We start from the raw sequence: 25,298 nt of genomic DNA on the forward strand, positions 1-25,298 counted from the left end.
GAGAGATAATTGTTCTACATTATGTAGTAAAAAGAAATTTGAGGATTACATGAAGCACACGACTGAAAAATATAAATATATTGTTGTGAAACAAGATGAGATATTAAGGGATATATTTTTTGTTTTATAAACAATTACATATATAAATGACAACTATTATTGTAAATCTTGTGGGTAAATCTGCTTCTGGAAAAAACTTTCATAAATAAAGGTTCTTGTGTAGTACAAATGAGAATATTGTAAATTTACTTGAAAAACACCCCGTGATATGCATTGTATCAACAACAACTAGAGCAATAAGACCTGGAGAAGTAAAAGGTGAAGATTATCACTATATTTCAGTGGAGGAACATATGCGATTGAGGAATGAAGGTCAAATATTTGAGGAGGTTTCTCTTGGTACAACAAAATATTCACATTGTAAGAGTGAGTAAAGGAAACTAAAATCTGATGGTCTTGGGATATTGGAAACTAATCCAGAAGGAACAAGACAAATTATTAAACATCTGAGCGGAGTGAAGATTTTCTCATTCGGTTTTGATGTTGATGAAGAAACTCAACGCAAACGTATGAAAAGCAGAGATGCAAGTATTAGTGAAGAAGAAATTACAACTCGCATTAATGTTAATAAAGAATTTGATGAAATATTTAAAGAAAAGGATTTATTTGAACACATCTACTTGAATGATGAAGAAAAGGAAAATTTCCCTGTTGATCTTTACAATTCATTAAATGATATTTTACAATAAATAAATGGATGCAAAAGAAAGAGCAAGAAGATTTAAGGAACATCAAGAGTTGGTTTCAAAAGTTGTAAAACAGCAGGAAGACATAAAGAAGAAACGCAGACAGAAACTAACGGGCGAAGAAGCATTTGAAAGAAAACAAGAGAAATTTTTTAAACCACTTTTAAAAACTTCCCAAGAAAAATGAAAGATGTTTCCACAGTTCCCACAGTAGAATATACTCCTAAAAAACTTCAAATGTTAAAAGATTTTGATCAAATGACGGAGGAAGAATTAGAGCATTTAGGAGAATTAAAGGTATATGATGATGAAGGTTTATTTCAACAACTGGAAGAGATTAATCGACCCCCTGATTATATTGTGAATGCTCTTCAAAACAATGAATATTCAGCGGATTCAAAAACCAAAGCAGGACTCATTCCAACAGAACAACCAGCAATATTTCATCTTGTTCAAGAAAAGGTATTGATATTTAATGATGAATTAAGGTTCTTAGGTTCTGCTCAACCCCCTGTTAAACTAACTCTGAGATTAATGTTTCTTCTCACAAAAGATGGAAGACAAGGTTCAACTGTGAGGGATGAATCAAAGTATATTGATAAACCATTGGATATGAAAAATAATGATGATAGAGTATATATTGATCTGCTGAACACTCTAAATTATAGGGTTAGTATTTCTAGTAAAAGTAGGGAAAATGAGAAGGAGAAACACATTATTCAGGCTTTAAGTATCCTTGGTTCAGGTATTAGTTTTCTTCCAAATGACCCATCGCAATTAGTTAATAGACTGTTATTGTTGTTAGGTAGTAAGAAGGCTTGAAATAACAATTGTTTTAATGAAGCATCAGCCATTTTAGACCAGTTGATGAACATGAAAATAATTAATAAATATCAATATAAAGACATTTTATCTCATATTAAATAAGATGAGAAGCACAATCCTTAGTTTCAATTTCACAACAAGCGACCACACATCTTCATTCCCATACCCACTACAACTTGACCCAACAAAAGAATATGAGGCATCTTTATTGTCCATGGAAACTTATAATACCTTATTTAATATAACTGATAAAAATGACAAGTTTAGTTATAATCCCGGAAGTGGATACAAAACGATAACAATCTCACCCGGAGCATATGAGATTTCTCAAATATCTTCCGAAATTGCTCGTCTTATGAAAGAACAGGGTGATGAACCAAAAAATATTGTTATAGACTTTCAAAAACATACTTCAAAATCAACGATTAAAGTTAAAAATAACTACAAGGTTGATTTCACAATTGATAATTCATTTAGAGAGTTATTGGGTTTCTCCTCAAAAAAGATTGAAACTAATGGGACGTTTTACAGTGATAATGTCATTCAAATATCCTCAGGAATAAATTCGGTGTTCATTCACTGTGATTTGATTGATGGTGCTTATAATGATGGAAAAAAAACAAATGCAATATTTTCATTCAGCGCATACTCAACCCCAATTGGTTATAAATTCAATATGGAACCCAAAAATTTGGTTTATCTCCCTGTGTCAGGAAAAACCATACACAGAGTAAATTTTAGGATAACCGACCAAGATAATCGTATGATTTCTTTTAATGGAGAAGTTATATCCATCAGAATTCACCTACGTGAAGTTTTCCAATAAATAAATACGATGGTTATTGTGAGGAAACACGAGTTGGGAAAATATAAAATAATTACAGGGGATGGGATGTTCCTTTCCCCATACTACAAGGGTGAAGGTATGTATCTTGGTAGAGGATACTATAAACCTAAGAGACAAAGGGGTGTTGGACATCAATTTAGAGGAGATGGGATAATTGATACTCTAATGGGTATTGGTTCAACTATTCTTAAACATAAAGATCTAATTGGTTCAACTGCTTCTGCTGTGGGAAATGTAGCAGGTGCTGTAAAGAGCATAAAAGATGCCCAGAAGGAATCTCATAAATTACAAGCAATAAAAGAAATTAAGAAAGGCAAAACTCAGTTGTCCCCCCAAGAACGACAGAAAATAATTCAAATACTTGGATCAGGGTTTCAAAAGTTTTAACATCTTTTTTCCTAAATAAATACAAGTATGGAAGCAATTGATAGTATCTATGATTTGGATGATACTATTATTATCTCAAACTCCACTAAAAAAGAAGATTACTTCAAGGTAAATGCAATAACTGGAACAGACTGGAATACAAATGGTACAAAAAGTTTTGAAATAAATAATCAACAAACCTATTTGAATCTCTCTGAAAGTTTCTTGTTGTGTAAATTTAAATTCACTAAAGCTGGGAATAACACAAACGCTACACTTGTAAATGATTTCTTCTGGAAAATGTTTGATAGTGTGCATTTGTATATTGGAACACAAGAAGTTGAAGCGGTTGATTATGTCTCTGCTGTATCTGAAATGATGAAATTTACACTCTATACATTCAGTGATAGAATGGGAAAGGGGTCTGTCGAAGGTTTTATTCCTGATATGTCAACGGGAACAAACACAGACCCTGGATATACTCAAAGGAAAGGAATGTATAATGATGATACAAAAGCAGAAAATAGTTTTACTGTGGCAGTTCCTCTTAAAGGTATATTTGGATTTTGTGATCATGATAAAGTTCTGTATGGTATTAAAATTAGATTTCAACTACAAAGGAATGATAATGAAAATAGATTGCTTTTTGGTGTTGGTAGTGCTTTTAGTGAACAGAATAAATTTGTAATTGAGGAAATGAGTTGGTATATCAGTGAATATACTCCTAATCTTAAAACAGAAGAGATGTTGAATAGAAGACTTAACTTAAAGAAACCACTCAGTGTATCATACCTCAAAAGAAGACGTCAACACGTTAAACTCAAACAAACTACTTACACGTGGAATTTGGGTGTTCTGGAAGGAAAGCCACGATATCTGTGGATCATTTTTAAAAAGTCAGATGGTGATACTGCGACTGATAAGAATAATGTATTGAGTGATAATGCTAAGGTGAAACAACTTCGCGTTTCTCTAGATGGAACATTTTATCCACGAGATATATTGGAAATTAATTGGGAAAAAAATGATTTTGCTGAAGCATACAAGTCTTACCAAAAGGTGTGTGAAAGTAATGGAAATAAAGAACCTATTTTGGATATGACAGCATTTAAAAGTTTGTATACAATCTATGCGTTTGACCTGAGCGCTCAAAAGGAAACTATAAAGTCTAATCGAGTGGATACTTCCCTATACATTGAAAGAGGAGAGAGTGAAGAAGTTGATACATATTGTTTGCTTTTGGAAGAAACAGAATTACAGATTAATACAGATAATGGTGTGATGATTAGTCTCACATAATTTTTTGTTAAATAAATGAATGGCAAAGTACCAACTGGGGTATATGTTAATCAAATCAATCTTCATAAACTATCATCTTGTGTTCAAAATCAAAAGCCTTGTACGATTAACGTTAATACAATTCAGAGAAAAGGAGCAGTAAGAATTGATGTTTTGCTCACAAGAGAACAGGTTAAAATCTTGAATGACACTGGCTCACTTAAAATTAAAATGACAAAACCAATGTTGAAAAAATATTCAATAAGAGAGACGAGTGGAGGATTTCTCCCATTTCTAATTCCTTTATTTGCTGGTTTAAGTGCGGTTGGAGCATTGACGGGTGGTATTTCAACAGCGGTGAAAACTGCCAACGAAAGGAAGGCTCAACTCCAGGCTCAAAAAGAATTGGAAAGACATAACAAAGAGTTGGAGAAACAAATTAGTGGAAGTGGTGTAATTGTAGATTTTGCTGAAAAACTTGAAGGTCTGCCTGATAAAGCGAGATTGTTAGTTGGAGATATGCTTTCTTCTATAGCACAGGCAGGTGTAAAATTAACGAAAAGAGGTAATGGATTATATCTTTCTAATAAATAAATGAGCATTGATGAGTGGTTTAAAGAATTTGGAAAGAATACAACATCAAATTTAGAACTTGTCAAATATTGTAAGAAATTAAAAATTCATCATGTGGTTATTTGTATGAGAGATGAATTAACAAATGTGCCGAAACATACAAAGAATATTATTATGAACTTAGAAGATGATAATGGGAACGGTTCTCATTGGGTTTGTATTTTTAATAGTCAAGACAAATATTATTTTGATAGTTTTGGTCTTCCACCACCTGTTGAAGTCATAAAATTCTTACAGAATGGTGTTTATCAAACATTTCAAGTCCAAGAATTAAATTCCAAGTGTTGTGGTCAATTATGTCTATATGTGTTATTTCAACTCAACAAAAATAAAAAATTTTATGATGTTATTTTTAATCTAATATAAATGACTTATGTTGGTAAAGATGGTTCTATCTTTGGTGTATCTCAAGAACTGGATATTGATTTATCAAATTATTACACAAAGGCACAGGCTGAACGACATAAATATAATATAACCAAAAATATTAACATGAAAAATGCTTATAAATTAAAAAATTATCCAAGCCCGACTGACGCGAATGACTTGGTGAGATTAAGCGATTTATCACAATATATATCCTTAAATAAAACGGCCGTGTATTCCAAAGATACAGAAGTGTTGATATTATCTGCAGGTCATACAGAATTCACAGTTCGAATTAAAATAAATTTTTATAAAGAAGGGCGTATCGTTTGTATGAGAATAGAACAATGGGGGTATGATATGAATGATTTAGGGTATAATTGGTCATTTAAAATTAACCTCGAAGACCTGGAGCAATTAAATCAGTCTCGTAAGGAAGAATATTATCCACTTGGTATCGAGAATGAGTTTTGTGGCGCCACGATTAGTAAACAACAAATAAAAGAATTTAATAAGGGTAAATATAATAATGGTTTTGCCCTTGTTTATATCATGAAAACAGAAAAAACAGGATTATATATAATAAGTAAGGAAATACAAAATGATTTAACTATGGGAAGATGGGGAGGTGTTTCGTGCCATAATATTATTCTTACATATATTTCTAATACATAAATGACAGCAAGAAGGCTTCAAGAAAATTATCATTTCTGTGTCCAAGCATACCTTCAAGAAAAGGGTATTCGGTATTTTAATAAATATGTTCTACAACATAAGAATGAGGTATTTTCAATAAAAGATTGGCATTATGCTGATGTTGATAAACCGACAACTTTAGATTTAATTAGAATGTTAAATAATAAAAAAATTATAAAGTTAAGAAAAGGTAATGCTCTTTTAGAAATTCAAAAGAAATTGTATTGGTTTCCTGTTGTAAAAAAAATTAATTTGGATACAGGAATAACAAGAAATCCTGATGAATATATGTATGATATTCTATGGGGTGTAAGCGATTCAAGGATAATAAGGGATGAGGAAGGAGTTGAAGAAGAGAGGGAAGAGGAGGAAAAGGCGAAGAGAGAGAAGGAGGAGAGGTAGAAGAAAGAGAAGGAGGAAAAGGAGAAGAGAGAGAGAAGGAGGAGAGGGAGAAGAAAGAGAAGGAGGAGAGAGAGAAGGAGAGGGAGGAGAGAGAGAAGGAGAGGGAGAAGGAGAGGTAGGAAAGAGCGAGACAAAATAAATATCAAAATATGGAAACCAGTGAGATTAAAAAAAGATTGGTGATATTACAGAAAATAACTCAACCCACCGAGGAGGAAAACAAAGAATTGACAAGTCTATTTGCAATACTTTCGACAAGAATATTGACATCGACAAGATATTCATTTTGATTCAAGTTTTTCATTTTTTTTTCTTAAATAAATGGAGGAGAGAGTGAAGGCATTTCTAAGGATTCTTTATGTTTTAAAAATTAAGATTCAAATGTGCATGTTGGAAACTAAAAAGGTTTTTGCACTCTGCAGGAATTTTTCTCATCAATAAATGAGTTATTGTCTCAAATGTAAAAAGAAAACTAATACTAAAAATATTTCATATATTAAAAGTAAAAATAACAGGGTTATACAAAAAGGTATATGTTCGGTGTGTGGTTCAAAAAAAAATCAATTCATCTCCAAACACAAACGAGGAGGAGATATACAAAAGTTTTTATCAGGAAGTAAATTTACAACTACTGGAATACCAGGGGAATTACATCTTCCAGGGTATTCTTTCTGTGGTCCAGGCACAAACTTGGATAAAAGATTAGATGAGGCAGACAATCCTAAATCATGGAGTAAACCCATCAATAGAGTTGATGAAGTGTGCATGAGACACGATATTGATTATGGGAATACTACAACGTTGGAAAAAAAGCATGAAGCCGATAGAGAAATGTTGTATAATTTGTCTCTGATACAAAATCCAACCTTGAGAGAAAAAGTTGATCGGTTCATTGTGAAGAAGATGATCAGTGCTAAATTGAAACTTGGACTTGGAAATTCAAAAAACTTATAGGCTCTAATGATGCCATTAAGACTGAAGAGCAATTAGCTGATGAATTACATAAACCAATATTCACAAAGTTTCAGAGAAGGAAAGTTTATTCCAAGGAAGTAGATTATATCTGGTCTGCTGATTTGATTGAACTCAATAATGATAAGGGGTACAAGTATGCTTTAACCGTTATTGATTTGAGGAGTAGATACGCATGGGTTGTACCATTAAAAAACAAAACAGGTAATACTCTTATGTTAGCCTTTCAACAGATATTTAATAAAAGTAAGAGAAAACCTAAAAAATTGTGGACTGATGAGGGTAGAGAGTTTTATAACAAGACATTTATGAATTTTCTAAAAAATAACAGTATTACATTATACAGTACCTTTAATGAAGGGAAGGCAGTTGTTGTTGAACGTTTTAATCGTACCTTAAAAGAGAGATTATATAAAAAATTCACACAACTCGGTTCACAACAATGGTCATCTTTTATTCAGGATATTGTGGATAAGTATAATGACATGGTTCACACGTCAACAAATATGAAACCATCAGAAACATTTACAAAATTAAAATATGAAAAAGAGATTAATGTCAGAAAAAATTAATGTTCAAAGTTGATGATATCGTAAGAATATATAGGTGGAAATCTCATTTTGAAAAGGGTTATATTAAACGATGGACGAACGAACTTTTTAAAATTGTTGATGTAATAGATACGGTTCCTTGGACTTATAAGATACATGATTTGGAAGGGGAAGAGATTTTAGGTTCATTTTATTCACAGGGATTACAAAAGACAAAGATAAATTGAAATTTTTTGACTCCGCCCACACAAAACCCACCCACATAAACCCCACCCCACACAAGCTCCACACAAACCCCACCCCACACAAACCCCACACAAACCCCACCACACACAAACCCCCCACAAGCTCCACACACACAAACCCCACACAAGCTCCACCCATATTCATCATATTCACATAATTAGTGATTAGTTAATTAGTTCCCCACACACAACATGTTTATTTAATTAAAAAATTATCCACCCATCCACACAAGCTCCACTCATCCACCCATCCACCCATCCATTTATCCACACAAACCTCATCCACATAAGCCTCATCCACATTCACCCCTCCCACATAAGCCCCACTGAAGCCCCGCCCACATAAACCCTGCCCACATAAACCCCTCCCACACAAGCTCCACCCACATAAACCCTGCCCACACAAACCCCACCGAAGCCCACCCACATAAACCCCACCGAAGCCCCGCCCACACAAGCCCCACCCACATAAACGTCCTCCCACACGCCCCGCCCACACACGCCCCGCCCACACACGCCCCGCCCACACAAGCCCCGCCCACACAAGCCCCGCCCACACCGAAGCCCCGCCCACATAAACCCCACCCACACAAGCCCCGCCCACACACGCCCCGCCCACACAAGCCCCACCCCTCATCCCCCTGTGCACCCCACCTTTGACCCACCACCTCCCTCATCCCACCCCCACCCTTCCCCACACACACACATGGGGAGGGGAGGGGTGGGATGAGGGGGTGATGGGTCGTTGGGGGAGCGCACCTACCCCCCCTCACCCCCCCCTCTCCTTCATGTCTTGATCCTTTTTTTGAAATTCAAAATCAAGTAATTGTAAACAAAACAAATATAATTAATCAAAATTGAAAATATTCAATATTCATTTGCGAGAATGTATAATCTTTCCCAGCAATCTTCTTCAGATGTCTTGTGATGTCGAAACTCAGACACCATATTCTGTTTTGAAACAAAAAGTGGATAATAATTAGGTTTTATAAAGATAATTACATGGTAATATGAGTAAGCCTGGTGTTGGTTCTAAGTTCAAGCCTCGTTGACCACTGAATTAACACACCAGGAGGCCGACTCAGCCTGTCATCCTTCCAAGGCCAATAAAATGAATTCCAGTGTACTGGTAAAACCGCGTCCAAACTAATGATGCAACCAACATAAGACGACATTCCAAAGAGAGAGTGATATTAATAAAAGAATAAATAAACAAATAACTAAATAATAATTCAGAAACATTTACCTCCAGAAAATCATGTGTTGTACCAGATTGCTTCAACAGCTTATGTTGTGTGATCGAGCTGAAAAAAAAAAAATAATGAGTCAAGGGTATAGATGGAGAGACAGACAGAGAGAGGTAGGTAGAAAGACAGACAGAGAGAGATACAAAGAGACAGACAGGGAGAGATAGAGAGAGACAAACAGACAGGGAAAGAGACACACACACACACACACGCACACACGCACACACACACACACACACACACACACACACACACACACACACACACACACACACACACACACACATAACACACATACACACATACATATATATATATATATATATATATATATATATATATATATATATATACACACACATATACACACACACACACACACCCCCACACACACACACACACACACACACACACACACACACACGTCTCACCATTGGTTTAATTCATTCGAGATCAGAGGCCGTGATAAGACTTCGTACCAGTCATTATAAATGTTTTTCAATTCTCTTCTAAAATCATTGACCTCTTCAATAAGAGCATTCATTTGAAGCACCTCATCGTGATATGTAAACTCCACTTCTTCCAAAGACCTGCCATGAAAAAATATATATTTTCGCATTATCACGATTTAATTTATAATCAATTGCTTCATCGTTCAAAGAGGAAACCATACACAAACTTACCAACTTTGTAGTGAGCTGTTATCTTCATCGGAAGAGAGTGAGTCCATGTCTCAGTTTTTTTACCATTGGCACAAGATGGCAAAAAGATCAGAGGCCGTGATAAGACGTCGTGTCAGTCATTAAAAATGTTTTTCAATTCTCTTCTAAGATGATTGACCTCTTCAATAAGAGCATTAATTTCATGCACCTCGTCATATGTAAACTGCTCTTCTTCCAAGGACCTGCTAAAAAAAAAAATATATCAGAATTATCACGATTTAATTTATAATCAATTGCTTCATCGTTCAAAGAGGAACCTATACACAGGCTTACCAACTTTGTGTTCAGCTGTTTTGTTCGCGGAAGAAAGATCGCTCATGTCTCAGTTGTAAAAATGAAAATCCCGTCTGGCAGAAACTTTGTCTGGCGAATCACTTATAAGGCAACGATGAGGAGATTGCTTAATCATTGGGTGTGGCCACAGGAAATGACGCTTCGGGCGAGACAGCTTGGAAAATAACTGGGCGATATATTCTCAAATTGTATGAATCATTTTTAAAACATACTTAAAATGCCCTAAAATGGTTTTGATTAAACATGTTTAAAAGCCTGTTCGTGTTCTGAGATAAAATAGAAACACGAGGCCTTGTCTCAGAGAATAGTTCCTATTTTTTCACAGCATGACTGTCCAAAAACACTTCCTCATTCACACAGCACGACCGTGTCAAAAAAACACTTCCTCATTTTCATGACACGAACTGAAAACATTTGAAACAAAACTTTTTTATGGCGTGGTTTATGCACAAAAATGAGTTCCTCCATTGCCCTGGGAAGAAGACATTGCGGAAACATAATGCAGAAACTCCACAATATGCACCCACTGCCCACACTAATTTCATTCCTCTGTGGATTGTATGGGACATAGACAGGGTCACCATTAGGAAGTTACTGTCATCTGAGATGCACATCCTGGAAGAACTCTGGAAAGTAGAAGCGCACCGGAGTACTCGAGCACATTCGATAAAGGTGCAGATCTGGTTAATGTCGACAGGATAGTCCTCCAGATTATGCATGAGGATGATCAGAATGCCAGGCAGTAGTGGGTTGGTGACCAAATCCAGCAATGGCAGATGAGATTGGCGACTGCAAAACCAGGTTTATACTTAACGCTGTAGTAGTAACCAGAGGGCAGCAGCGAGCATCATTTGATCCCAGGTGGTCGTGTGTCAGACCTATAATGTCTGAAGGTATAGAGGTTATAAAGGGTCAAGGAGTCTAAGTGGTCCATAAGGTCAATGGAACTAAGTGGTCTAAGAGGGTCTAACATGGTCTTAAAGGTCTAAAGGTTCTAAACGGTATGTTTCAACATTAGTTACAGGTATAAAAGGTATATAGGGTCTAATGAGTCTAAAAGGTGGAAGGGTTAAGGGGTCTAAAGGGTGTAAAGGTCTTCAGGAGGCCAACGGGTCTAAACAGTCTTAAAAGGGTCTTGAGCGGTCGAAAATGTCGAAAGTATTTAAATAGGGTCAATGGGTCTAAAGACTCAAGGGTCTATGAGGTTTGAAGGGTGTGAAAGTTGGAGGGGTCGAAGAGCGTATGAAGGGTCTTAAAAGGTCCAAAGGGCTTCAAATATCTACAGGTCTAAAGGGTGTAAGGGCTCTAAAGGTCTAAATGACGAAAATGTATTCCAATAGACCATAATTTATAGACATAGTCAAGGTCCAATAATAAGTGATTAATGGACTTACTCATGATCCAACTCACGTTCAAACAGTATATAAACAAGTAAAAAAGACATAAAATGTCATAGCCCCCGTTATTTTAGTAATTTTGCTGTATGGAGTTGAAGGGCTTGCCCATGTTAATGTACAACTAAAATGGCTGCCAGTCTACCAGTCGGCCATCTTTAATCAGATCACAAAATAAAATGAGGCACTCATATAGGCCATCATGTACTGTGCTTGTGCTAAGTTTGAAGAAAATCGGACCACGCATGTCTGAGAAATGGTTGGTGACACGTTTAAGTAACAAAATGTCTGACAGTCGGCCATCTTGGATGTAATCTCGAAACTCGAAAAAAATGACGTGCTTATGTAAACCATCGTTCTTTATCTGTGTGTCTTGTCTGAGAAATGGTTGAGGACACGTTCAACATCGGGGTTTTTTTACAACTAAAATGGGCGCCATTTGTCAATCTTAGATCTGATCTCAAAAGAAAATGACAGGTATATTGTACACCATAATGTTTTGTCATTGTGCCAAGTTCGAATAAAATCGGTCTATACATGTCCGAGATATGGTTGCGGACGCACATACGCACGCACACACATACACGAAAATTGAGACCAAATCCATAAGCCCCCGGTTTTGGACTAAGTCCAATGGGGACTAATAATAGACCTAATCACATGGTTTGACTAAGGCTTCACCTCGACGATGGTTCACTGTCCACTTATGTTTTTAGTTTTTTTATACAGTGTATACTGTATATACTGTATATCGACATCAAGTCAATCGGACGAAAATTAACGATTTATGTGACCTTGACCTTTGACATATTAACCTCAAACAATATACTTCTAGCTTGTCACTACCCTCTACCAGGGGGTTAACTTTCATGAAGATCGGAGTAAAAATGTGACCTGCAGGTGATTGACATACAGACAAACAGACAGAATAACAGACCAGACCAACCGATATACATGTGAATCTTCGATTTCGCAAGTAACAAACAAACAAACAAACAGGATGGAAACATGTAACCTGCATCCACCTTCAGCTGTGGAGGTAATTAAACAGATTGATGGGAAGCATGTGATGTCTTTTAGGAGACGCGTGTACGTTATGTGATATTGAAGAATGGAAATGAAGAGTTAAACTTAACGTTAAAATTCACCCTGGATGGGGACGAGTATGCCATAACAGATTCCTTGAAGTGCTTTTCCCGTGAGGATGGTTCAAGCTGTGCTTCGGACCAACACGAATAAGGTGACTTAAGTTTTCTTTTAAATTAAATTGAAAGTTGCCCGGAGGTTCAAGAAAATGGTGCTAATGGCTCGTGGTTGGAGGCAGAAGATCTTGGAAAACAGTGTGATGTTCACTTTCATAAATGTTGTGGTGAGGCTACAGACAGCTTATGAGCACAGAACCCTTGGTTTATGAACCACCTGTTCTTACATCTGTGTCAGGTAGTGGAGATACCAACGTGGTTTTTCCAACCTACCTGTGTGTATTTAATGGAGATTACTGGACCGAGTGGAAAGAATAGTGAGATTATGAAGAGTAGGATTTTGTATCTGACTCTTCATATCACCTCTATCGTGTTTACTGAGATTGTGCACTGTGCGAGGCTATATCGCTACTTTATCCTTTACTAGTAAAAGTACTCTTCCCCAGTGATGGAAAATGTTTGTTATTCCACCAATTTGAATGATTTCATGGATTTTAAAAAGGTCAATTGTGTCACACTCTTGGTTTCACTCAGAGCCAAAGCTCTGAGATACTTATACTATCCGCCATAAAATGGTGGTGCAACGTCAGGCGGCGGTGGTTGGATGTGTGTAAACATGGTGCAAAATATAGCTTTTTAATTTGCATTACTCCATGAAGATCTGTTTCAATACAGATGTTCATGTTGATTCTAAAGATTACTGGAAGGGACAATAAAGTGACTGACTACATTGCATCAAGAAAAGTGAAATGAAATTGCAAAACAACCAATCAGTAACTTTTCAAACACGGGAAGCGGCCGCCTTAAACGGGAGACAGGCGAACGCATGGGTGCTTAACTTCTTCATTTCATTTAATGAAGGAGTTGTTTCAGAATCTTTCACGATGCTTTAATTTCAGAATTTTCATTTGTGAGGTTAAGGCTTTGCCTGTTTGTTGAGAGGAACCGCTGTTGGGCATTTTTTGTTTTTTTTGTCGCAACAGGCAAAGGTGGTATTTTATAAAACTCGGAAAGTGAAACTGGAAGGTTTACCGAAGAGAAAATGTAATTTGTTGTTGCATTTAAGTCTTGTGTTCAGATTAAACTGAGGTTTATTTATTTTATTACTTTCTAAATGTGAGGGCACCTTGCCAGAATTTGAGCAAATGTTGGCGGCAAGTTCACTGTGTAGGCTGGCTGATTTTTTTTTTTTTTTGATTTGTTAGTATTTGGTTGATGATAAGGAGATAAGTCCAGCTATACCAGGTCACAGGTAATTAGTCCCCTACTGGTTTCACCATATGGGACTACAGGTTTGCTCTCCGTCTGTCCGTCCGTCCATCTGTCCATCCATCTGTCAATCTGTCCAACCGTCCACCTGTGGTTTTTCAGACTTCTTTTTTCCCATACCCTTGAACATATTCAACTGAAACTTGGTACATGTCTTTATTATGATAAGTTACAGAACGAGTTCGAGTTTCACGGCGTTTTGTCACTTTTTCATAGAGTTATACCCTTTTAGGATTTAGAAAACATCACATATTATACAAGGGTCAGTGATCAGCTGATCTGACTCCACCCCACTGCTTTACACCCATTGGCTGGACAGTTGGCCTGACTCCACCCCAATAAAATCATGCGGCGTAATTGCATGAAGCAGCACAGATCAGCAGGTGTCAGGCTTTCGGCCTGGGTGTTGGTCCATAGCCCAGTGCAATTGGAATGACCCCAGGTACAGTACTGTATATAACCATGTTGTATTATATATGCACATAAGCCGTACACATGTTTTTGCTTCATGTATGTACATCGGGTTGTTTTTAATATGAAATAGGCAATGCCGAGAAATGAACGAAGCATGGTGGGTTATAGAGGTTCTTCTTCTTCATTTTAGTTCCATCACTGGCTCGAGCTTGCATTAAAACAAATTCATTTTTATCTTCGATTTGTTGTCCTAGTTGTCTTTATTGGTTTCAAGTCCACAAAATATATCAGGAAATGAAAATTGCTTTTACTTTTATTTTCCTGAATAGACACAAACATGGTGGATAATAGGGTTTCTTCTTCTTCATTTGACCATGCCTGGTGTTGGCTCAATGGTTAGAGTAGTGGGCTTGGGATCTAGGATCCTGAGTTCAAATCCTGCTTGGCTGTTGAATTAATTCCAGGTGGGGTTGACTCTGCCTGTCATCTTTCTGAGGTTGGCAAAATGAGTGCCAGCTTGCTGGTATCCTGTATTCATTATCTGAGGCAACTGCATGTTGCTTGGATTAAGAGATCATGCTTTTGTATTGGGAACGATCTGAGATGGTGAACAGCTGTCTTGAAGACCTGGAGGGAAGAATGACATTGAAGAGGATATGCAAGCTGATTCCACAGGTGGGAAAAATGAGGAACAAATGACTGGAGGTGAGCAGTGATCTGGTATTTCAGTAGTTTCACCAGAAAGTGGTGGATGGTGGACTGTGTTTGCCCTGCAGAAACCTGGGGGGAGGACGGAAGCACAGAAAAAGCAGAAGGTGCAAGAACAGAAAGGAAGCGGGAGAAAACAGAGATCACTGACCTGTCTGCGATGACATAGTGATACACCTATAGACTCAGCTTCATTGCTGGAGATTTCAATGATCTTAAAGGCCTTGGTTGCCACAGCGTTATCCTGAGCAAGATGTCAGGCAGGGGAGCCAGCCCAGAGTGGAGAGCATTACACCATCAAGCTGCGGATGAAGGTCTCGTAGGATGAGTGCAGGTGTGCCAAGAAAGAACTTTGTACGATGGAGGATGCCCAGTCGGTGGCTGGCTTTGGAGCTTTGAAATGTGGTTTACCCAAGAAAGATCATGGCTGATAGTGAGACCCAGGAGCTTAAATGAATGAACTTCCTCAAGGGGATTGCTAAGAAAGTAGATGGAAGGGTTTGCCAGATGGTCCTTTTGGAGAGAGTGTGAGATCTATCAGGATTGAAACACATATTCCAAGTGCTTGACCAGCTTGTGAGTTTTTAAAGGTCTGAAGAGAGGGAAGAGGCTGCAGCCTGCCTGTTTGAAGGATGAGGGAAGTCATGGCAAAGGGTGGAGAAATCAATAAATAGATAGAGGATTTCCCAGAGAGTCAGAGAGATCATTGATGAAGATCAGGAATATCACTTGGCCCAGAACACTGCCTTATGTTTTGGAGAAAAAGAATAGGTGGCATTACTTTTCAACATGCCCTCTTCTATAATTGTTTGGTTTCACAGGAGTCCACAATTTTTATTTAGCTTTTGTAGTTATAAATGTATTTATACTCCTTTGGGAGTGTCGGAAGCATTTGGTCTGAAGGCATCATTTTTATGTTCTCATGTCAACTGCTTCCTCTTGTTACAAGTCATGAAACTCCATCAAACTTCTTGATTCCCCCACCATTTATGTATTGCATCATACTTGTATGCCCATCATTTAGCAGGAAATGACTTCTCAAAGCATAAATAAATCACCAAAATACATCACAGCTCTGTTGTTTTTCCTTCGACAATTTGACGACTTTGGAAAGAGGAGTGACAAATGATTGTTGTGCTCAGTTCTCAAAAAATGGTATTTGTTGGCAGTGTTTTCGAAGGGCCAAGTACAGACTGGGCGATACCGGTTGCTGGCACGTCATGGAGGCTTTGTATGGGTGCAAAGTCAGGCCACGATCATGTACAACAGCCACAACGCACAGCCACAGTCAATCGTCTGCATCAATGTGGTGCTGAGGTGCGTCTGCACCTGTGTGCATCTTTGTATACATGTAATGCATGTGTGTATTTTCTTTATTCATTATTCGAGGCAACAGTCAGTGAGTTGCAAAATTGTTGTTGCAAAATTGAATTGAAATTCGGCATGACTCCACCAATTGCTTCATGATTACTGCAATATTTTAGTTTGTTGGTTTCTTGCACCTTTGTTGCAGACAAACATTTGGAGTCAAGCCATTTTCACTTCTCATTAGTAGCTTTATTGGCTTTTCCAGCTTTTACAGATCATAAACATCTCCACTCTATTTAACAATACAAACGATACACTATACATTTGTAATTTTGTTTTGAATATGTTACCCTCAGGCAAAAAGCTAATTGTGTTTGTATGTGAGATTTTTAACATCTGGTTAATTCTGGATAATTGTGTGTTTTAGGAATAACTCTCATAAGCCTTATTGTGTGATTTATAATACCTGTATCTGTTAGTTTCTGTTCGTGATATATATATATATATATATATATATATATATATATATATATATATATATATATATATATATATATATATATATTTATATATATATATATATATATATATATATCCATACTAGTAAAGGTGCCCGTCTTTGACGGGCGTCACTGACAACATATGGTAAAAGACAGATAGCATGAATGTAAATTAAACAATATATTATATCATTTTTATCCATTGATTATCATTCAGGTTTTCCCCTTCGACTGTCCCGCAGTCGCTCCACTTCGATGACATTACCACGTAGTTTAGTGACTACTCAACGTGTACCATTCGTGAGTTCCGGAGGATCCATAGAGCGCATTAAAATTAGAGGGCACCCTACTTTAAAATGATCCAAAAGGCCGGTTCAGTTTCGTCTGCATATTCATATCTTGTAGATTTTAGCTGGCCGGATCAGTTTCGTCTACATATTCATATGTTGTAGAATTTAGCTGATTCTGAAACTGTTAACAGCATGTCGATCGGATGGTTCTGTGATTTTCTACGGTAGTAAACAGAAGTACAACTTAAGCCTGTACGCCACTATATGGAGACCTGAGATTTTTATGTGCACGTGCTCAATCCCGCACCCACCTGTAAAAGACCCAAGTACACTATCAGTACTCACCTCCACACTGAAACGATGATCATGATTTTGGGTTTAACCGTAACTGACCGGGCGATACTTTGTTGGCAGTTGGTCCGGCTGGGCAGCGGATATCGGTCGATGAAAATTTCAAAACGGCAACCATATATAAAAAAAGCAAAGAAATACTTTGTACTTAGTCAGAAAGTCATGGTTTTGTGAAGGAACTACGGAACATGGAAACTGCAAATTCGTCAGGTATGAACTCAACTGTTTTCTCCCCAAACGGAGCATGATTCTATGAGCCAAACTCATCTTAGTGGTCCTCTAAAAAATGGGAAACATTTTTATTTCTTTTTTGTGCAATAATTCCTCCCATTTTGCAAATGGAGTTTTTTTAACTGTTTAACTACCATAATCATAAAAACGAATTTTGAGGGGCCTCTTAAGGAATACAATAATATGATTACTATATATGTCAAAGCTTGTTTAATTTCATGCAGTAACAAAAATCTGATGGTGGAACAAAAAAAGGGGCGTGCCAAAATATTAATATAGGTTTAACTACCATAATCATCAAAACGAATTTTGAGGGGCCTCTTAAGGAAGACAATAATATGATTACTATATATGTCAAAGCTTGTTTAATTTCATGCAGTAACAAAAATCTGATGGTGGAACAAAAAAGGGGCATGCCGAAATATTAAATAGGTTTAACTACCATAATCATCAAAACGAATTTTGAGGGGCCTGTTAAGGAAGACAATAATATGATTACTATATATGTCAAAGCTTGTTTCATTTCATGCAGTTACAAAAATCTGATGGTGGAACAAAAAAAGGGGCGTGCCGAAATATTAATATATATATATATATATATATATATATATATATATATATATATATATATATATATATATATATATATGTTTATTTATTGCTGTCTGTTACTAAGAAAATACATGCTTACCTTTAACCTCTCAATTAACCAATCCACTAGTAGCCTTCAAATTTCAAATAATAACAATGGACATGTTCAAGCCAAACTCATTGTTTACATTTTTACTTTATGACAAATTAAAATAAAGTAATTGTATCAAAATTAATCTCAAAGTTTGTTTTAAAGTCAGTAGTAGTAGTAGTAGTAGTAGTAGTAGTAGTAGTAGTAGTAGTAGTAGTAGTAGTAGCACTAGTAATAATCGTAGTAGTAGTAGAAGTAGTAGCCGTCATCGTAATCTCCCGTGATGACCAAGATACACATTCTACGACGACTACATCTGTTTGTTTATGTGTGACATTTGCCACTTGCCAATAAGATGACAGTCAACCAAATAGAAGGACCTGTTGAAAAGACTCCTCGAAGTATTCACCCCCCCCCCCCACCCCCAGGTCCAAAGTTTTCACATTGTTGCCACTTGAGATTATTTCATGATGCTTTCAAATCAAACTTCAAATCAAAACAAACTACTCCAAAGTGATGAAGCTGAATGGATGAAACAAATCCATCCTCTTCTCCAATGGCTTGATTTCCGATCATCAATTTGGTTTCAGACCAGGTCACTCTATCCTGGATATGCTGCTTCTGTTCTCCCATCAATGGATGGAGGTCCTCAATGCCGGACAGGAAATCCGAGCCGCATCCCTGGATATATCACATGCTTTTGACACGGTCTGGCACCCTGTCCTGCTCACCAAACTCTCTTCCTCTGGTATCCAAGGACATCTCCACTCATGGCTCGCAGACTTCCTCTCCTGTCGCAGTCAACGTGTCACCCTAAATGGAGTTCTTTCATCTCCTCTTCCTGTCCAGGCCAGAGTTCCTCAAGGTAGCGTTCTGGGCCCTGTTCTTTTTCTGGTTTTCATCAATGATCTCTCCGACCCTCTGGAAAATCCTCCATATCTCTTTTCTGATGACTCCACCCTCTGCCGTACCATCGGTCATCCCTCATACCGGCAAGCAGCAGCTTCTTCGCTCACTGCAGATCTGGATAAGATCACAAACTGGTCCAACACATTGAACATGTCTTTCAATCTGGACAAATCTCACATTCTCACGATGTCTCTCCAACAGGACCGTTTAGAAACCCCCCCCACCCCCATCCACTTTCTCAATAATCCTCTGGAAGAAGTCCTTTCATTCAAGCTTCTGGGTCTATCTGCCATGACCTTTCCTGGGAAAGCCACATTTCAAAATTTGCCTCCAAAGCCAGTCGCCGACTGGGAATCCTCAGTCGTGCAAATTCCTTCCTCGGCCCACCTGAGCTCCTGACCACTTACAAAGCTTTCGTCCGCAGCCTGATGGAGTACTGCTCTCCCCTCTGGGCTGGTGCTCCTGCCTCCCACCTTTCTCGGCTTCACGCTGTGGAAACCAAGGCATTTCGGATCATTGGCATCTCCCGCAATGAGGCTGAGTCTTTGGGCCTCTCACTCTCTCACTGCAGGCTGGTCGGTGGTCCTTCTGTCTTCTACCGCCTCCTCTCTAGCCTCGCCACCCCCCCACCCCCCCCCCGCTCTCTCTCTGCGATTTTTCCCCACCACATTTTTGCAGGGAGCTCAAGGTCCGCCAACAACCCCCTTCTGGTAAAACTACCAAAATCATGAATCACTGCTCACCTTCACTCTTTCATTCCTCTTTTTCCCCACCTTTGGAATAAACACCCTCACTCTATTCAATCCCATTCTTACCTCCAGGCCTTCAAAACAGCTCTTCACCACCACCTCTTATCTTCCCCCATCCAAAACCTCGATCTTTTCAACCCCTGTTAATCCACCCCAAGCCCACCTCTTTCAAATTCCCTGCTTTCCTTCCTGAAAGTCCCTGCAATGTCCATCTTGTATGCCCCATGTTCCACGCTCCATCCCTCTCCCTTCCACAGATCTCCTAATGTCTCTGTTTCTCTCTGTTTTGCCCTTCTCACTCCCACTCCTCTTGTCTCATGTCCCCCTTGCTGTGCGTTGTGTGTTCGCTCTCACATGAGCCTCGACAAGGTATTAAAAAAAAAAGCAAAAAAATGCAGATAGAATGTGAATAAGTTAGATTAACATAGAAAATCAAATGATTCTCAGCTACATAAATATTCAAACCCTTTTCCTAATTAACCCGAAACCACTCCAGGAACAAATTATTTGTTTGAAAAGTTTAAAAAAAGAAAAAAGTGTAATCGGTTTCACCTGTATGTAATCAGTGCTTTAACATAAAAATTAAGCTCTCCCACTTATCTAAGTAGTTTTAAGGTGAAACTCACTTGGTCAACCAACAAGGCAAACACGAAGACAATGGAGCTTTTGTGATTACAGCTCGATGATGGGGACCTCTTCTACAACTCAGTTGGAGGCCTTACCTGGCTGAAAAACTGAGTCGGGCTTATCTGCCAAGCATGGGCCTATTATCACATAATCCTCCTTGGTCAAAAGTGGAAAGCATATATATGTTGAACTATGTGCAGTTTCTCCTGACATGTTCTGAAGTTGCTGAACACAGCCAAAGATCAAACAAAATCAATCCTATAAAAAAAACATCAGAAATGTTTCACACTGGTTGACCCCAGAGGAAATATGCACATACTTCCGCTTCCACATGTCAGTTCAGGATGGCCTCATGTATTGAGGAGCACGTTTAGTCATCCATCTTCTTCCCGCCATGAATTGATGAAGCGACTCCATTCATCTCACAGCATGGAAGGTTGTCTCGCTGTGAAGTCAAAATCAGATACTTTATTCGATTATTGAAATACACTTTCACAAGACATCAATTACAATCCTGCACCACACCTGAAAATGGGCAGCCGTACCCATACCACTACTACTGACTACATATGTCGAGAGAAGGCTCTGAATTTGACCCGACTGCTCATGAGCAGAGAGGAGTGATAATATTTTTACTGTCTGCCTGCCTGGCAGTGAAACAAAATTTTAAGTCATTCCAAACAATAAACTTACTGCTTTTAAGGACATTATAAAGGACACAAACAACAGGCACAAATAACTAATGTAAAGTGTTAGATCGAGTGATGTAATAAACACTGGGTAAAACAGTGGTAAAAACGGCATTAATTAATTTATTTATATGCCTTTAAACCTTTATTCAGATTGAGTTGTACACTTGAACACAAATTGCCTTCTTAATACTTCCAAGAACCATGCTAAATATCGATATACAGGATGAGACAGCATGGCACGTGAGAGGGGATCAATAAAGCCTCCATCTCCTAAACTACCACTCAAATTGTCATCTTATTACAGTGTATAAGGGGGATGTATAAGACTGCTTCAGTAGGGCTAAACTTGCAGATTTTAAAATCTTTAAAATTATTATTTTATTGGAATTGAAGTATATAGTTGAACACTGCACAGGTTATCATGTTCTATGAACTCTCAAGTTATAAAGGTCTTTGTCCGAGGTCATTATTTAGTTTTCATGATGTGTCCATACTGAACATGCATCAGGAAGAAGATAATTGGTTTGGGGTCGTTTATTGGCACAATTAACCTGCTCATGGTCTCACATCTTTTCCTCATATATCACAGGATTGTGAGTGGGATAGGCGACCGTGACAGGTTCGGAGGGGGCTTGTACCCTTGAAGTGGGGAGGGGATTGATACCTTAGGGTTGTGAAGAGGAGGGTTAGGACTTGGGGTTGGGGAGGAGGGGATAGCAAAGATGGGATAGAGTTGGGAGTGGAGGTTCAGGTATTGTGGGGGGCGGTTGGGGAGAGGAGGGGGGAGGTGGGATTGAGGACACCTGATGGGGGGAGGGGAAGTTGAAGGCTTGGAGGCTGGAGGGGATTGATGCCTTTGGGTTGGGAGAGGGAGGGTGAGGATTTGGGGTTGGTAGGTGGAGGTTGAGGACTGGGCTTTTTGAGGAGTGAAGGGGTGGGGGGAGGAGAGTTTTTTTTTTGACTACACTGCCGAGGCTCTTATGAGAGCTAACACACAGAACATAAAACAACGGAGAGGGAAGGAAAAATGAGTGTGGAACGGAGACATGAGGAGATCTGTGAAATGGAGAGGGATGGGGTGGGGTACAGAGGGTAAACAAGATGGACACGACAGGGACTTTCAGGAAGGAAAGCAGGGAATTTGAAGGAGGTGGGTTTGGGGTGGATTAGTGGTTTTTGTAGAAAAGGTAGTGGTTTTGGATGGGGGAAGAAGAGAGAGTTGAAGATTTTAAGTCACATTTTACATTGCACGGATGTTCAGTGGGTCCCTGCTAGTAAGTAATTAATAAATATACTGATGGTGCAACTCACGTGCAAACATTCCGTAATTAATAGACATACATGGGTCGACCAAGGCTTCACTTCAACGATGATTCACCGTCCACCCGTGTTTTTGGATTTTATATACAGTGTATACGAAGACATCAAGTGAATCAGATGAAAATTGAAGATTTATGTGACCTTGACCTTTTGACCTATTGACCTCAAAAACAATAGCCTTCTCACTTGTGACTACCTCGACCAAGGTGGTTAAGTTTTGTGAATATCAGAGTAAAAATGTGACCTCAGACATTGACATACAGACAGACAAAATAAGACCAGACCAACCAATATACATGCAAATCTTCTATTTTTGAAGTTGCAAACAGATAGCAGACAGACAAACAGGGGTGAAAACATAACCACTCCACCTTGGGTGGCAGAGGTAATAAAATATGTCCTAAACATCAGATACGTGGGGGAATTAACCCAAACATATAAGGACATGTTCTTTGCTAATAATTACAATTTACTATTCTGAGCAACCTTCCCCTACTTACAGGTGCAAAGCATAAGCATAGAGGCATCCAATATTAACTTTATTATCTCCACCACCTCAGGTGGGCATAGGTTATATTTTCACCATTGTTTGCCTGTTTGTTTGTTTATTTGTCTGTCTCTCTGTCTGTCTGTTTTTAAGCAGAATATCTGAAAAGGTTATGAACAGATTTGGACAAAACTTGGTGGACAACTTGGGTGTGGACAACTGACAAGGGCAAATTGATTAAATTTTGGTAAAAATCCAGATCAGGATCCAGATACTGGATGTGTAAAGTGGTTTTTCACCATTGAGAGGGCCAAAAACGATATACGTATGTGTGTGTGTGTATATATATATATATATATATATATATATATATATATATATATATATATATATATATATATATATATATATATATATATATATATATATATATATATATATATATATATATATATATATATATATATATATATATACATACATATCATGAAATTTCAAAAAGTTGTTGATGGGTTGTGACAAAACTTAGTGCATGAGTCGCATAGGTGACAAGAATAAGCCAATTCGATTTTGGTCAAGGTCCGGATGCAGCCTATCAGTGGGATACAAAATGTAAAATGTTCAGCCTGGCGGAGGTATGCTCTACTGAGTGCTGTTGTAGTAATCTGTATTGTTTTTTGGCTTGATAGAAATTTTTTAAAAAAAATAGCGGTCACTCTTATTGTTATTTAGCTGTTTGCATGCATACATATTCTGGCGGGATTGTGCAGAGGTACCACACTTACCTCTGAACTGTCTGGTCTGGGTTTCAGTATTGAACTGACTATAAAACTCTCACATTGGCATTTCACAGGCAGGGAGTTCCATCAATGAGTACACTGTCCCTCACGTGGACATTAATCCGGGACGCGTCGACCTGCATTTGTTGGTCGGTGAGATTGAGATATTTTCTTGCTGAAGCTCGGGCCAAATTACAAATTCCTGCCCCGACTACCACTTTCATGGAAATGGCAAACCACCCACATACTCCTTGCCATGAGATTGCTTCAGCAGCCGCACAGCTCTGCACACAGCGGATGAGATAGAGCTGTAGAGGTAGATGGTGACCCTAGTACTGGATATATTTTATGTTGTTCAAGTCTCACCTGCTGCATAAATCACAGACTCTATACTCATTTATGTAATAATTTGAAAATTTAAATAATGATAAACCTAACTTTACTTTCTCCAATTCCTACAACAGTGGTGTGGAACATAATGACTTCCTTTTCTCGCTGGAGCAAACAGAGCAGCTTTTCAAGGGACGGCTGGTGCAGTCTGGAAATGACCCACGTCTTGTTGAGGACAGTGCACACCTCTTCACACTACTGAAGGAGAAGCCTGACGAACTCGCACAGTTAGCACCCACAGCAGGAGACACCATCGTGCCCCTTCATTTTGGTGATGCAGGTCAGAAGAGGTTTTTCACTTTGCATTTGCATCAAAGCTTGGGATGTTTTCAATATTTTAAAAATGTGTAAGCAGATAATGGAAGCTCAATATACATAGTTTCAAGGACCTTTAACAATAGGAACATTGCTATTTTGTCCAAACAACTGCACCACTAACAAATGAACGGGCATTCACTCGTATATGTTGTTATGCCTTACACATTTCTATATTAGTGTGCAAACTCAATTTGAAGCAGTTGATTGTTAAATGAAGTTTACTACAACTACCACTATTACTACTCCTACTACTACTACAACTGTTGCTGCTGTTTCTGAGACAACGTGGGTGAAAGCATACATTAAAGTAGACAAGCACTCGTTAACGATATCAAAGCACTGTGTGACACTCCTACTCGGCCTTCATTGGGGTTGATCTCATTTCAACCCCAATTAAGGCCATGCTTTGACTCAGCTTGGTGTTGTACCAAGGTGAATCAAGGCACTGTGTACAGACTACACGTATAGGCAGATTGTGATGAATTATA

At 38.1% G+C, this 25,298-nt stretch overlaps 1 protein-coding gene across 2 annotated transcripts in view; it reads left to right on the plus strand.

Annotated features, from left to right (window-relative positions):
• LOC147023648 (endothelial PAS domain-containing protein 1-like) overlaps positions 1-25,298 on the plus strand; it is a 161,584-nt gene that overhangs the window by 94,209 nt on the left and 42,077 nt on the right. For both annotated transcript variants that reach the window (XM_085889283.1, XM_085889284.1), the window contains 2 exons: positions 16,347-16,494; positions 24,567-24,772. In XM_085889283.1, the coding sequence (XP_085745409.1) occupies positions 16,347-16,494; positions 24,567-24,772 (354 nt within the window). The remainder of the gene's footprint in view (positions 1-16,346; positions 16,495-24,566; positions 24,773-25,298) is intronic.

The sequence above is a fragment of the Eptatretus burgeri genome, chromosome 7 (assembly GCF_056783735.1).
Source record: "Eptatretus burgeri isolate ZD-2024b chromosome 7, Ebu_testis_v1, whole genome shotgun sequence".
Lineage (NCBI taxonomy): Eukaryota > Metazoa > Chordata > Myxini > Myxiniformes > Myxinidae > Eptatretus > Eptatretus burgeri.